This window comes from Centroberyx affinis, unplaced genomic scaffold (genome assembly GCF_046629955.1).
Source record: "Centroberyx affinis isolate AG114_WGS23_722 - 3 ecotype Tasmania unplaced genomic scaffold, CSIRO-AGI_Caff_v1 ptg000130l_1, whole genome shotgun sequence".
NCBI classification, from domain to species: Eukaryota; Metazoa; Chordata; class Actinopteri; order Beryciformes; family Berycidae; genus Centroberyx; species Centroberyx affinis.
The window spans coordinates 67,874-79,825 of record NW_027278830.1 but is presented as its reverse complement, the minus strand read 5'-3'; the positions used below and the strand labels follow the sequence as shown (position 1 = coordinate 79,825).

The following is an 11,952-nucleotide window of genomic DNA, read 5'->3' as shown; positions in this document are numbered from 1 at the left end:
CTTTGGAAGGAATAAACTATGACAAAGGTACAAATAATTTCTACCTTTGTCATAGATATATTACGTTTTTTTTTACTCAACACGTGTTGAGTATAAAAAAAACGTAACATCTTTTTTTACTCAACACATAAATGTATTGAGTAAAACATATCTTGTAACAAATACACATCTTAAACATATTGCATAAATGAAACAGTACACCCAATATCTCAGCATCAGGGGTCCAGACGCCCGGCCTTGATGGAGCAGGAAAACATTATGGTGCCAGACTCAACACACACTAATGCAAATCAGATGCTGGTAAAAGTGCAAATTAGTGAGGTAATCAATATAGTTATTATTCTTGAAATGTATCTATAATGTATAAATGTAATTCGATTTGAGGTTTTATGTTAAAGAGGCGTTAAGTAAGTTATTGACTTTTATTGACTTATTGACCAAGTGTCTGGCACAGCTTACTATGGACTATAATTGGCATAAATAAACTCACATTTTACACATTTTAGATAGGAGTAAGCTAGAGATTCAGCTAATAGAGCAGAGATTCAGCTAATATATCACCATACTCAATACAGGAATAACAATACTGTTTATCATTTGGTTTTTTGGAGAACGAAATGTCTTGAGAGTACGGGCCGGAAAGTGAGTTTTTGAAAGCCAGAAGTCTCAGCTGCTGGTGAAGCAATCGTTCAGTCATCGGTATTGATCAACAGCCCGATCAACCCCTGATATATTAGTCATTTTGTGCTATGGGGCAGTGAAAATCTTACTTATTGCACCTTTAAATCGTCTCAATTAAATGAACTAATGGTTCATAATCAGGCAGTACACTGATATCACTTGTGCACCACCAGCATGGACCAACCCAGCTGAGCCAGAATTGATTCTCATATCAATATATTACTTCTGATAGGCAGAGCCGATAATCTACAGAACAACGGCTGCAAAAATGCTGAATTGTAGCTGGCTTCAAGTATGCTGGACACAGATCTGTGCTAATATGCACAGATCTGTTTCTGTGCATATTAGTGCAAAACCTCTGTGTCTCAAACAAAGTGCATAATCTTGTGAATACAGCTCAGAATTGTTCACAATGAAGTCCAACAAGATGCAACATCTCTGATTTTTTGTTTAACTCCTCAAGTCTGAGCTGGTTTTGAATTAGAAAAATCCCATCAAAAATGAAAACAGCACGGCCATTGAAATCTCAGCCATAAGACAAGGCTCGGTTCAGGTTCAGAAATGGATGAGGTCAATCTTTGCTCAGAGTTTCTGCGGCATGTTGACGGTCGAATAGAGAGGATCCTCACAAGGTCCGGATGGGTGATTGACAGTGGAGTAGGCAGGGTTTTGGTTGGTCCTCACAACAGCATATTCACAGGCAGGGGAGCTGGCTTTGTGAGTCGGCGTGCCGTTTGGTAGGATGACGGTGGAGTAGAGGGGAAAGGCAGAGGGGTTTGTGGGAAAGCCGGCCTTGACGTAAATCGAAGGAAGCGCAGTTCCTGAGTCTGGCTTTTGGGGGCGCTCCTGTATCTCGTCATAGACATGAAGGCCCTGCAGGGAAGAAGGAAAGATACAGTGTGAATAGTGTGTAGTGCAAAGGACATATACAATCCAAACAGTAGGCATTATCCATACGAATCCTACTGTATACTGTAGTATGCAGTACAGTAAAATAAAACCTGACTTGATATTTGATGGACGTTTTAACCCAAAGTATCAGTGTGCAAACATTTTAGCATGGAATTAAACCCATAAACCTGACAATATCAACGCACCAAGTGACAATCTTAATATTTTATATGCAAATTATACTGTAACCCAAACACTGGGGCATCTAACATCATGTGGGTTTGACTGGTTAATCTAACTATTGCTCAATTCATTCAGCACTATGAACACAAATACACAATGTGTAGAGAAAATGACACATTAGTTCTTGGACTGTACAATTTACATATACTGTATATGTTGAACATATATGGGCTGCACATATATCACTATATATCCAGAGGGGGTATATATGTTTGGTTCATATATGACTATATATGTAACATATATGACAACATTTCACTGGTATAGGGGCATATATGTTCATATATTAGACTTCCGTATGGAAAAACAAACATACACTAACCTCTCTGTTCCCAACAGCTGTATTTTTTGAAGGCACAAATCCTGGGAAGCAAAACACATGAGAGTGAGAGTGAGAGAGGGAAGGGAACCAAAGAAATGCAGCAAAATGGAGGAAAGAGAGTAGATTAATTTAATTAATCTTTCATCAAATTATAATACAGCTGCATCTCTCGCTAACCCAGTGGTTCTCAGCCTGGGGGTCTGGACCCCCCAGAGGGTCACAAAATAATTTTGAGGGGTTGAAAGATGATTTATGGGATAGGAAAAATACACAGATCTACTATACACATTTATCATCATGTCTATTTCTGATTTTTATCTAATTCTTGTTTTTTTTTTGCTGACTTGGTCACACCTAACTTGCAGGAAATGCAGAAATGAAAAATACTACTCAACTGTAAACTTATTTTTACTTTTTTGGGCTTTTTTCTGAATCACTCCTCCCAGCCTGCCCACTCCCAGACAAAAAGAGAGTATGACAAAAGAAATGTGTGTGTGTTTTTGTGTGTATGCATGCATGTGTGTGAGCTGGCGGATTTCATGTTGGTCAAACCGATGATGAAATCTCTTACGTTTGCAGACCAGGACCAGAGAAAGCAGAAGCAGCAGCAGCACCGCCACACAGACAGCCACAATAATGATCATAGTTCTCTGGGAGTTGTCTGCAAGATGAAACCACACAACACAAGGACATCCAGCATCATTAAAACCACCATCAACACACCCACAACTGTCTGTGTCATGGCATTTATTTGCCATGACACAGACCTGAACAGTTTGTTCAGGTTAACTGAGCTGACTCTTCTAAAGCTACAGCTCAGAGTGTTTTGGAGTAGAGACTAGGGCTAAAGACAAGACAGTTTACCGTGTCACAGTAACCAAATCCACCTTATCACACTATTCACTTTAACTTATAACAGTGCTGAATGCAAGGCTCCTCCACCACTTAGTACTTTCATTAAGCAGAAAACATCAAACAACAGATCTACAAGATCTGCTCTGAGAGGGGATTGTGTAATCCCTTTCCGGTCCAGCTCCTTCAGCCAATCATGCTTTTCTGTAATTGTAATTTTCTCAATTGTGGAACACGCTACCAACTGAACCAAGAAACTGTACCACCTACCACACCTTCACACAAAGTCTCAAGGCCTGGCTTTTGAAGTCAGACATGTGAACATTTCTAATCCACATAGTACATTGCTCATTTTATGATTATCATTGTTATTATTGGCTAACCTGCTGCTAACTTGTCCCATGTCTTTCGCCCGTTGCCAGGCGGCCAGCTTTGCATGGCTTAGGTATGTATGGAATATCTACTAGTATTTTATAAACAATTTGGTAACACTTTCATAAGATCTAAATAATGATTGCTGTATTTCATTTATGTTTACTGGTTATTGCTGCTCTGCATCTCTGCGTGTGTCATAAGTTGGTTGTGGTCAGTATCGCTTGGCTGTGTGTTGTTGCTTCATGTTGTTTGCATGGCTATATGTGCCAAAATGGTGTTTGTTGTTGCTGTATTGTTGTGCTGATGTCTTGCTGTTTCCTGTTGCTTTGTATGGCTTGTGTTCTGCCTTGAGAGTTCTTGTTTTGTTGCTGTCTCTGTGGCATCTTGTTGTCTTTGTTCTGTAAAGTTTTATCACTTTATAGGTTTTAAAACATCTCGCCATAAGGACTACAGCTGAAAATTAGCCAGCTGGCTAACACTGGCACATTCACAGAAATGTTGATTAATGTGTGTTGTCCTTATAAATAAATAAACAAACAAAAAAACAAAAACAAATGGTCTACTGCCACACCACAAGAATGTTTTTCAGGTATCACTCTTTCTGTAAACTGGTTGTTACACATTTAGACATTATTTGCACACAACCAATTCTCCCATGGACCTCCATGATGGCACCAGATGTGTATTTCTTGCAGATTTGGGACAAAACTGCAAAGCCTCTATTGGGGAACACATCACAAAGTCATAGGACTGAATTTTCCTTGAGATCCCATAACTCAAAACTGGTAAAAAAAATAAATAATAATAATAATAATAATAAAATATAGGGAAAATGTCTACTTTTGCAAGATAGCAACCTTGAAATAAATTTCAGTGGCTGCAGTGGATTTATCTAGCAAACACACTTTCTTACCAGAACTGGAATATTGTTTGGTTGGAGACACTGGAGATGTAGCAGCTGGGACTGTGGTGGATGGTGATGAGGTTAGAGAGCGGGTTGTTGGTGTGGTTGGTGTAGTTGGCGTGGTTGGTGTGGTTGGTGTGGTTGGTGTAGTTGGTGTGGTTGGTGTAGTTGGTGTGGTTGGTGTAGTTGGTTTGGGTTGTGGGGCTGAAAGCAAACAGTCAAAACTGCATGTGAGTTGTGCACGTGGGTAACAATTAAAGTTCAATTCCAAAATAAGATAGCAACGGAGAAAACATATTTGGTAGAGAATTGACAGCGTAAATGTCAATTTAACAGCTAGTTAAAGTACAGTCTTAACTCCTTGGTTGACAAAATGAAAACACCTTCACATAGAATATCTTCTTCTTCTGGTTCTTTTTTTTAGTTTCTTCAACATAGGGTCTTGGCCCATAATATCTGATGTATGTGATAAATGTCACCATGGTTACAGATTACACACACACACACACACACACACACACACTCACACACAAATTCACACAATGGACCCAAGTTCTTCAATAACAATTTTTTCTCCTCCTCTTGCGATGTGCTAAGCTCCTTTTAAACGCAACACCTTCTTTCATCACTCACCAACATCCTCTTTCATGTTTTTGAAATTAAAATACAACAGGAGAGTTTCTTGCAGTGAGATTTAATACAAAAATATTAGGATCTATCTCTAGTATGGTTAATCTACATACACACCACTCTTTTCCTTCTATTTTATTATAGATTGGACTAAACTCTTTGATTTTATTTTTTATTAATTTCCCCAGTTCCCCAGTGACACAGCAGTGACACTGAGTGAATATGGGTGATTATGTTAAATATGTTTTTGACTATGGATTTTGAAAATAGCTCTGTGGTAAAGGGTTTTGACAGGACATGATGCAAACACAAACCCAGGATCACGTCACTGCAGCGCAGCAGGGAGAGCAGCAGTCAGAAGTGAAGACAGAAGTAAAGATAGCAACAACCCCAGATGTCATGTGTTCAGCGTGAGAGAGCGGGCAAAGCAGAACCAACCGGTGAAACCACAAGCTGGTTTTGTTTGCACAGGATTGGAAACAGGAATTTGCGGTAGCATACTTCAGAAGAATGAACATCTTCTTTCCATTATGACATATCCTCCATTTAAAAAAAACTGACACCTACTCTTATAAAATGGCTGATTGCCCACAATTAAAACTGATTATGGGACTTTTTTAATAACTAGCAACTGACTGAAGTCCTTGGTTGACATTTACACTGATAGCACACTGGATCTTCTGTATTTGAGTCTCACAATATTTGGTAAAATGAGCACAAACTCTGAAATGCAGATGAAGTGTTATGGACATTATTAATGTGAAGATTACATTCTACCATGAAAGGAACATGACAATAGCATGAATTGGACACTCCATTTTTGCATACTCCTACATAAAAAAGTTAGGTGATGATTAATTTGAGTCAAGTCAAACAGTTCGGTTAAGGTTAGGGTGAAGGTGTTGGTCATGGTTGATCAGTTGGGAATTGAACCTGGGTTGTGAATGTATTGTTTCTGACTTGATAATTTTGGAGGGTTTTAGCGCGCTTCAGTCGCTATATAATTACACACGATGTTATTTACTTCCATACATATGAAGGGTTTCATCCCTGCTGCTGTAAATATCCATCAGTCAGTAATTCAAAAACACAAATGATTCTCCCCTCAAAACACAACTATTTGGTAAGTGAAGTTCATAAGATGACTCATAACTTGGTAGTTTAATGTGTGGTGTTTACTAGACATTGACATCTGGATAGATCTTCTCCCTTAAAGGTGTACTTCTCTCCCCGAGCATTTGAATATTTACACCAGTATGTTATGTGTCATCCTGTCTGGCGTGTAACAATTTTTTAAAGGTTAAAATACCTGTAGATAGATAGATAGATAGATAGATAGATGTGCTAAGGGGGTTTTATGACCCTTAGGCCCTTCAAACCTGTTAAAACCCCTTTGTACACTTTCAAAACTACATGGCTGTCAATGAGAAATGTGTGTTTTCATATAACAACAACATTATACTGAATAAATAATTATGCAGGATGATTTGGTGCTGTTATCATAAAAGCTGATATATCTTTTCTTTTTTGGGAGTGAGATTTGGAGTGAGTTTTTAAAACCCTTTTGGGAGGTTTCTTTGTTTGGTTTCCTTTTTCACTTTTCATCATTTGCATGTACAGTAGGATTAGATCACTATATATCAGTGTGCTGATTTATAAGGCCAATAGTGGCTTTTTATTAAATATCAGATATTGGCCAATCACTGCTGATGGAGTTTGCTCCATGACCACAGCTACATAGAAACAGTCTGTAAAACCTGCAATTCGTTTTTATTTTCTTTGCACAATTTATTTATTATGTACCATTATCATATCATGTACCATTGAATAGGTGCAGTGAGTCATCCTGCGTTCAAGCTGCTAACCCTAAAAGAATTCAATCAGTTTCAGTGGAGAGTTTTAATGTCCTCTGTGGTCTAAATGGCTGGCTTTTCCACTCTGAGTAAAATGAAAATGGTCTTGTTTACAGATGTTGAATATAGTCACAAAGTGTCTTCAGTCTAAAAATATTATTATTGCTGCTGGCCTGCAACAACCCATACTAGTTGAGCCCTAATCATATGTTTGTGTAAATAAACTAATCTTAAAACCTAAATATTCGCATGTGTGTGTTACTCACCTTTAACTTGCAGGTTGACTCTTCTGAACATAGTACGGTAACTTTTTCCATCTGAGTCTTTCTTCACTCCACAGCCGTAGAGACCAGAGTCTTTATAGGTCAAGCTACTGATGGACAGGCTGAAGGCAGTGCTGTTGTCTGACTCTGGAGATAACATTTCCCCACAGATAGATCTACTGGTTTGTTTACAGAAAAACGTGACACTGGACTTAAATTTGTCTTTTGGATTACATGTGATGGTGGTTGTATCTCCAAAATGGGCAGTTTGATTGAATTGGTCTTGGCAGCCATCTTTTGCTGTAAATCCAAAAGAAAAGCAGAAAGAAGTAGTGTTAAGTATTGTAATCACATTGTAATACTGTGTTAACACATAATGAATATCTACCTAATATATAATGTGTACTTTATAGCAAAATGACTCATGACTTGACATATAGTTCAGAAAAGATGGATTATACTGGAGGTGGAATACTATGTGTAAAGGCTGCGAATAAATGTCAATGTATGATTTGTGAAAAATTTGTGAAAAATAACAACATAATTTGCTTGTATGATACTGAGTTAATGAATATATTTGTTATAAACAAACTATAATGTGATGTATGGATGTGTCCTGTAAACCTATGTGGGCTAGGCATGATGCTGATATAAAATCAATCTCTCATTGCACATTAAGAGGCTAAGTATTTTATTACTTAGAATGTGTTTTTTACATCCTTTACATCCTAAAAACAAAAAAACAAATAACATCTTCACTCTGTCACTGATGCAGCTAAGTAAGAGTGGATCATAAATGGACTTGGACTAAAAAGTGAATGTCTCTTACCTTTTTCTATCTCCAGTTCCACAGTGGTTAGTAGGTTCCCTCCTGATTTACACTTGTAGGTCCCTTCATCATGTTTTTCAAGGTCTTTGATGGCCACTATGAGGTTTTTCGCTTCAGTATCATGGAACAGAGAAAATCTGTCTTTGTTTTCCCACATATTGTTCTTCATAGTACTGACTATGGTTTTACAGTGATCTTTGTCTTCTTTACAAAATTGATTTATTCCAGCATTTTGTGGAGCTGTGCAGTTGAAAGTGACCCATCCTCCTGGGCATCCCTTCACTTCGAACTCTGAGTCATCACAGCCTGTCAGTCAGTCAAAGAGAAAAGACATGGATCTGAGTGCAGATTGTGATACTAAATCGTCCCAGAGCTGCTGCAAGGCTCTGAATTAGCACTCAATTAATGAAACATATTTCCTCTGTACCTATCAATGGATCATAGACTTTCTTTATCTATCAATGAATCACAGACTTTATGGATCTATCAATGAATCATGCACTTTATGGACCTATTAATTGATCATATGCTTTTTGGATCCATCAATGGATCACGTACTTTCTGACAGGCAGCAGACAGTATGAGGATGGGCCTCATCACTGTGGCGTTTCTGCACTGCACTTCCCAGAGATCACCTGTCAATCAAACAGTGTGGGCGGAGCTTGGATTTTTCTGTTGCTGCAGTTTGAGTTTCTCTTTTCTCTGTCTTTGTCCATGGTGGCTATCGCCGCTCACGCTAACTATACCCAGTTCTTCTTCTTCTATTTATTCCACACAAAACCTATATACAGTTCATGAAAGCTTTTACATTTGCTGTTCTTAACATTTCCAGCAGCAGCAGCAGCAGCGGTTTGTTTGGAATCAACAGAAGAAGGCCAATTTTTGTGGCCAACACAAAAAATTCTCGGCGCTGTACTATCACTGCTGTTTCTGAACTGTTAACAAACTACACCAAAAATGCAGTCTCCATGGTTATTCCATTATTAGCAGTTCTCACTTGTGACCACTTCCATCTTCACTGAAAACGCAGGCAGACGAGACTGCTTCTTTTTTGTCTGGGACTCATTGAGAGTGTCTCACATTCAGACCAGTATGTTTTTATCTGTGAGAGGCTCATCTGATTTAGGCAAACCAGTGTAACTCTTCTGTTCTCACCCTGTGCTTGTAGTAAAAGTTGCAAAAAATACATTTATTTCTGTGTGAAAATGTTGCAAATTATCACTTTAAGTTTTCATCTATGCTGGTTTGAGCTGTACTTTGCTGTGAGAGTGCTACACATAGCCTAGTGTATGCTATGTTAAACTAACACAAATGAATGTAGACCCAAACTAGACAAGGGGATGTGGATGAGGTAGGACAGTAATAATGATCAGATTAATTTCTGATATAAGTAATTGGGCTATAATAATCTTTTTTACCTGCCATCAAGGAGAGCATGAGTATGAGAAGGTTCCTCATCTTGTTGTCTTGGACGCTGAGATCTTCAGTCAGATTAGTGAACTCTGTTCCAGCTGGTTGCTTCAGTTCTCTCCAGTTGGTTGCTCTCTACTCTACTGTCTGCACAGCTGTATTTCCTGATTTTATGCATTAGATGATCTACAAACTAATCCCTCCCCCCTCTTTCTGTCTTTCTTTTTTCTTTCTTTCTTCTTTCAATCTCTCTCTTAATCATACCTCCTTCCTCTTTTTTACCTCGCTTCTGTATGCTGGGCATTAGGGCTGCAACTAACGATTATTTTCATTGTCGATTAATCTGTCGATTATTTTCTCGATTAATCGATTAGTTGTTTGGTCTATAAAATGTCAGAATATGGTGAAAAATGTTGATCAGTGTTTCCCAAAGCCCAAGATGACGTCCTCAAATGTCTTGTTTTGTCCACAACCCAAAGATATTCAGTTTACTGTCATAGAGGAGTAAAGAAACCAGAAAATATTCACATTTAAGAAGCTGGAATCAGAGAATTTTGACTTATTTTTCTTAAAAAATTACTCAAACCGATTAATCGATTATCAAAATAGTTGGCGATTAATTTAATAGTTGACAACCAATCGATTAATCGATTAATCGTTGCAGCTCTACTGGGCATCACACAGTAAAGAGGTAAGGATGAGAGAGAGAGAGAGAGAGAGCAAATTCCCCTTTTGGATAGGAAACACACTGACAGAAACACACTACAATTATAAATTTAAAGGTAAGAAACCCAGTATCTCCTCTTCACAAATGGATGCAGCCTCATTAGTATTTCCTCTTTCTCGCTGAAAATAGAATAAATTAATGATGACTAGGGGATAGGTTGTGTTTCTGCACAGCTTCTCACAGCAAACTGGGTGATTGAGGGGAATAAACTGATAGATGGAAACATCCGAAAGGGGAAATTGGGGAAATTTCTTCCAACAACTAGAGGGCAGCGTCTTTCTTCCTCTGGATGTGTGTGTGTGTGTGTGTGTGTGTGTGTGTGTATGTGTGTGAAGCGATGCTGTGCCAGGACTCGGTGTTACACTCAAACAACACCGCTTCATGTTTCATTCACTGTTCAAGGCATTGATAAATCAGTGAGGTGAAAGTAATAAAATAGAAGTTAATAATAATAATAATAATAATAATAATAAAAACAATAAATAAACAAAAGCTGAGGTAAATAGATCCAGGCATGGGGAGAACAACAAATGGAATAATATAACAGGCAAGACAACAGGGTTGGAAAATGAATGAACGTCAAAGGTTATTAAAGGAGATTTAAAAGATGATGCTGATGACGACTGTACTGATGACGACTGTTGATGAGCTGTTGAATATTACAGTGTCTCATCATCGCCCAGCAGAGCTATATAAAGCCAACAAGTCATGACACCCAGGCCCTCGTACTTTACCACCCACAGGACAAAACCACAGGAAGCCGCTTCAAATGGTGAACAGACATTTCTCATTTAGCTTCTAATCTCCTGTCAGGATCAGAGGAAGAATCTTGCATTTACAGTAATTAGATTAGATTAAGTAATCCACAATATTTTCATATAAATGTCTGTTTTACTACCCCTGACTGATATATCACAATAGTGATTCAACCTATATATCTGGGTAGTTAGCATGAGCAGTGATAGCCACCATGGCTGAACAGACAAAGAAAAGTCAAACTGCATCAACAGAGAATCCAAGCTCCGCCCACACTGTTTGATTGACAGGTGATCTCTGGGAAGTGCAGTGCAGAAACACCACAGCAATGAGGCCCATCCCCATACTGTCTGCTGCCTGTCAGAAAGTCCATGATCCATTGATAGATCCAGTGATCCACTGATCCATTGATCGCTGGTTCAAAAACGACCGGCTGGGAGAACATGGGCGGGGGGCAGTGGAGAATTGTACTGGACAGCAGAGTTGGGATCAATTCATGAATGAACTCATAATTTGAAAAAACCTACATGAATTTGAATTTCAGGTTGAAGTTAAATTAAATTCCATGTTGTTTTGTTTTTTCTTACCACATATCTGAGATTACACCTAGTGTTATATATTATCAATACTGAATATCATAAAATGTTAAAGGAACCTTCCAGCTGGTATCTGATGCAGAACATGTAACCATAATCCATACATTATGACTGAATGTTTTTGATTTGTTGAACTGCGTTTTATTTGATTCATAATGTTTAGCGAGTCGAGACAAACTCTCTTAGAAGTGGAATTTCATGGAATTTAATGGAACTCTATTCTGTTTACTGTCATTCCAATTCAATTCCAGTTCTGTTTCCTTACAGCTGGGTGACATTCACACTCACACTCCAATCCAGGAAGTGAATTGAAATTTGCCATGCAGTCTTAATTAAACTCATGAATGGCCCCGACCCTGATGGGACAGATCCTTGGTGCAAATGTGTGAATCTGAAGCAGGGTGTTGCTGGAAAAGCGCAAGCATGCTCAGCTGTCTTTCCCTGGATAAATACATGTTAATAATAATAATGATACAAAATCTGAGAAACCATTAAGGGAGCATCCTGCAGTGTGCGGCTAACAGAAAGCCCTCACATTGACCCCGACACACTCGATCAGATTGTGTTGATTGTGTTGAAACCCGCGAGTTAAAGCCGTCTTTCACAACTAATAACACAGA

At 38.4% G+C, this 11,952-nt stretch overlaps 1 protein-coding gene across 1 annotated transcript; it reads right to left on the bottom strand.

The window, feature by feature from the left end:
- Nucleotides 1-1,104: 1,104 nt before the first annotated feature.
- Nucleotides 1,105-9,397, bottom strand: LOC139653166 (uncharacterized). Its single transcript, XM_071530135.1, has 7 exons — nucleotides 9,262-9,397; nucleotides 7,844-8,149; nucleotides 7,018-7,314; nucleotides 4,278-4,472; nucleotides 2,709-2,798; nucleotides 2,138-2,178; nucleotides 1,105-1,554 (listed from the first exon to the last, which is right to left on the bottom strand). The coding sequence occupies exons 1-7, from the start codon at nucleotides 9,299-9,301 to the stop codon at nucleotides 1,264-1,266; spliced, it is 1,260 nt and encodes a 419-aa protein (XP_071386236.1). The 5' UTR covers nucleotides 9,302-9,397; the 3' UTR covers nucleotides 1,105-1,263.
- Between the last annotated feature and the right edge of the window lie 2,555 nt (nucleotides 9,398-11,952).

Coding starts and splice junctions, on each gene's coding strand:
- LOC139653166 (XM_071530135.1), bottom strand. CDS start 9,301: ATGAGGAACCTTCTCATACTCATGCTCTCCTTGATGGCAG. Junction 7,315..7,843: donor GGAACTGGAGATAGAAAAAG/GTAAGAGACATT, acceptor TTGGATTTACAG/CAAAAGATGGCTGCCAAGAC. Junction 4,473..7,017: donor AGTCAACCTGCAAGTTAAAG/GTGAGTAACACA, acceptor GTTTGCTTTCAG/CCCCACAACCCAAACCAACT.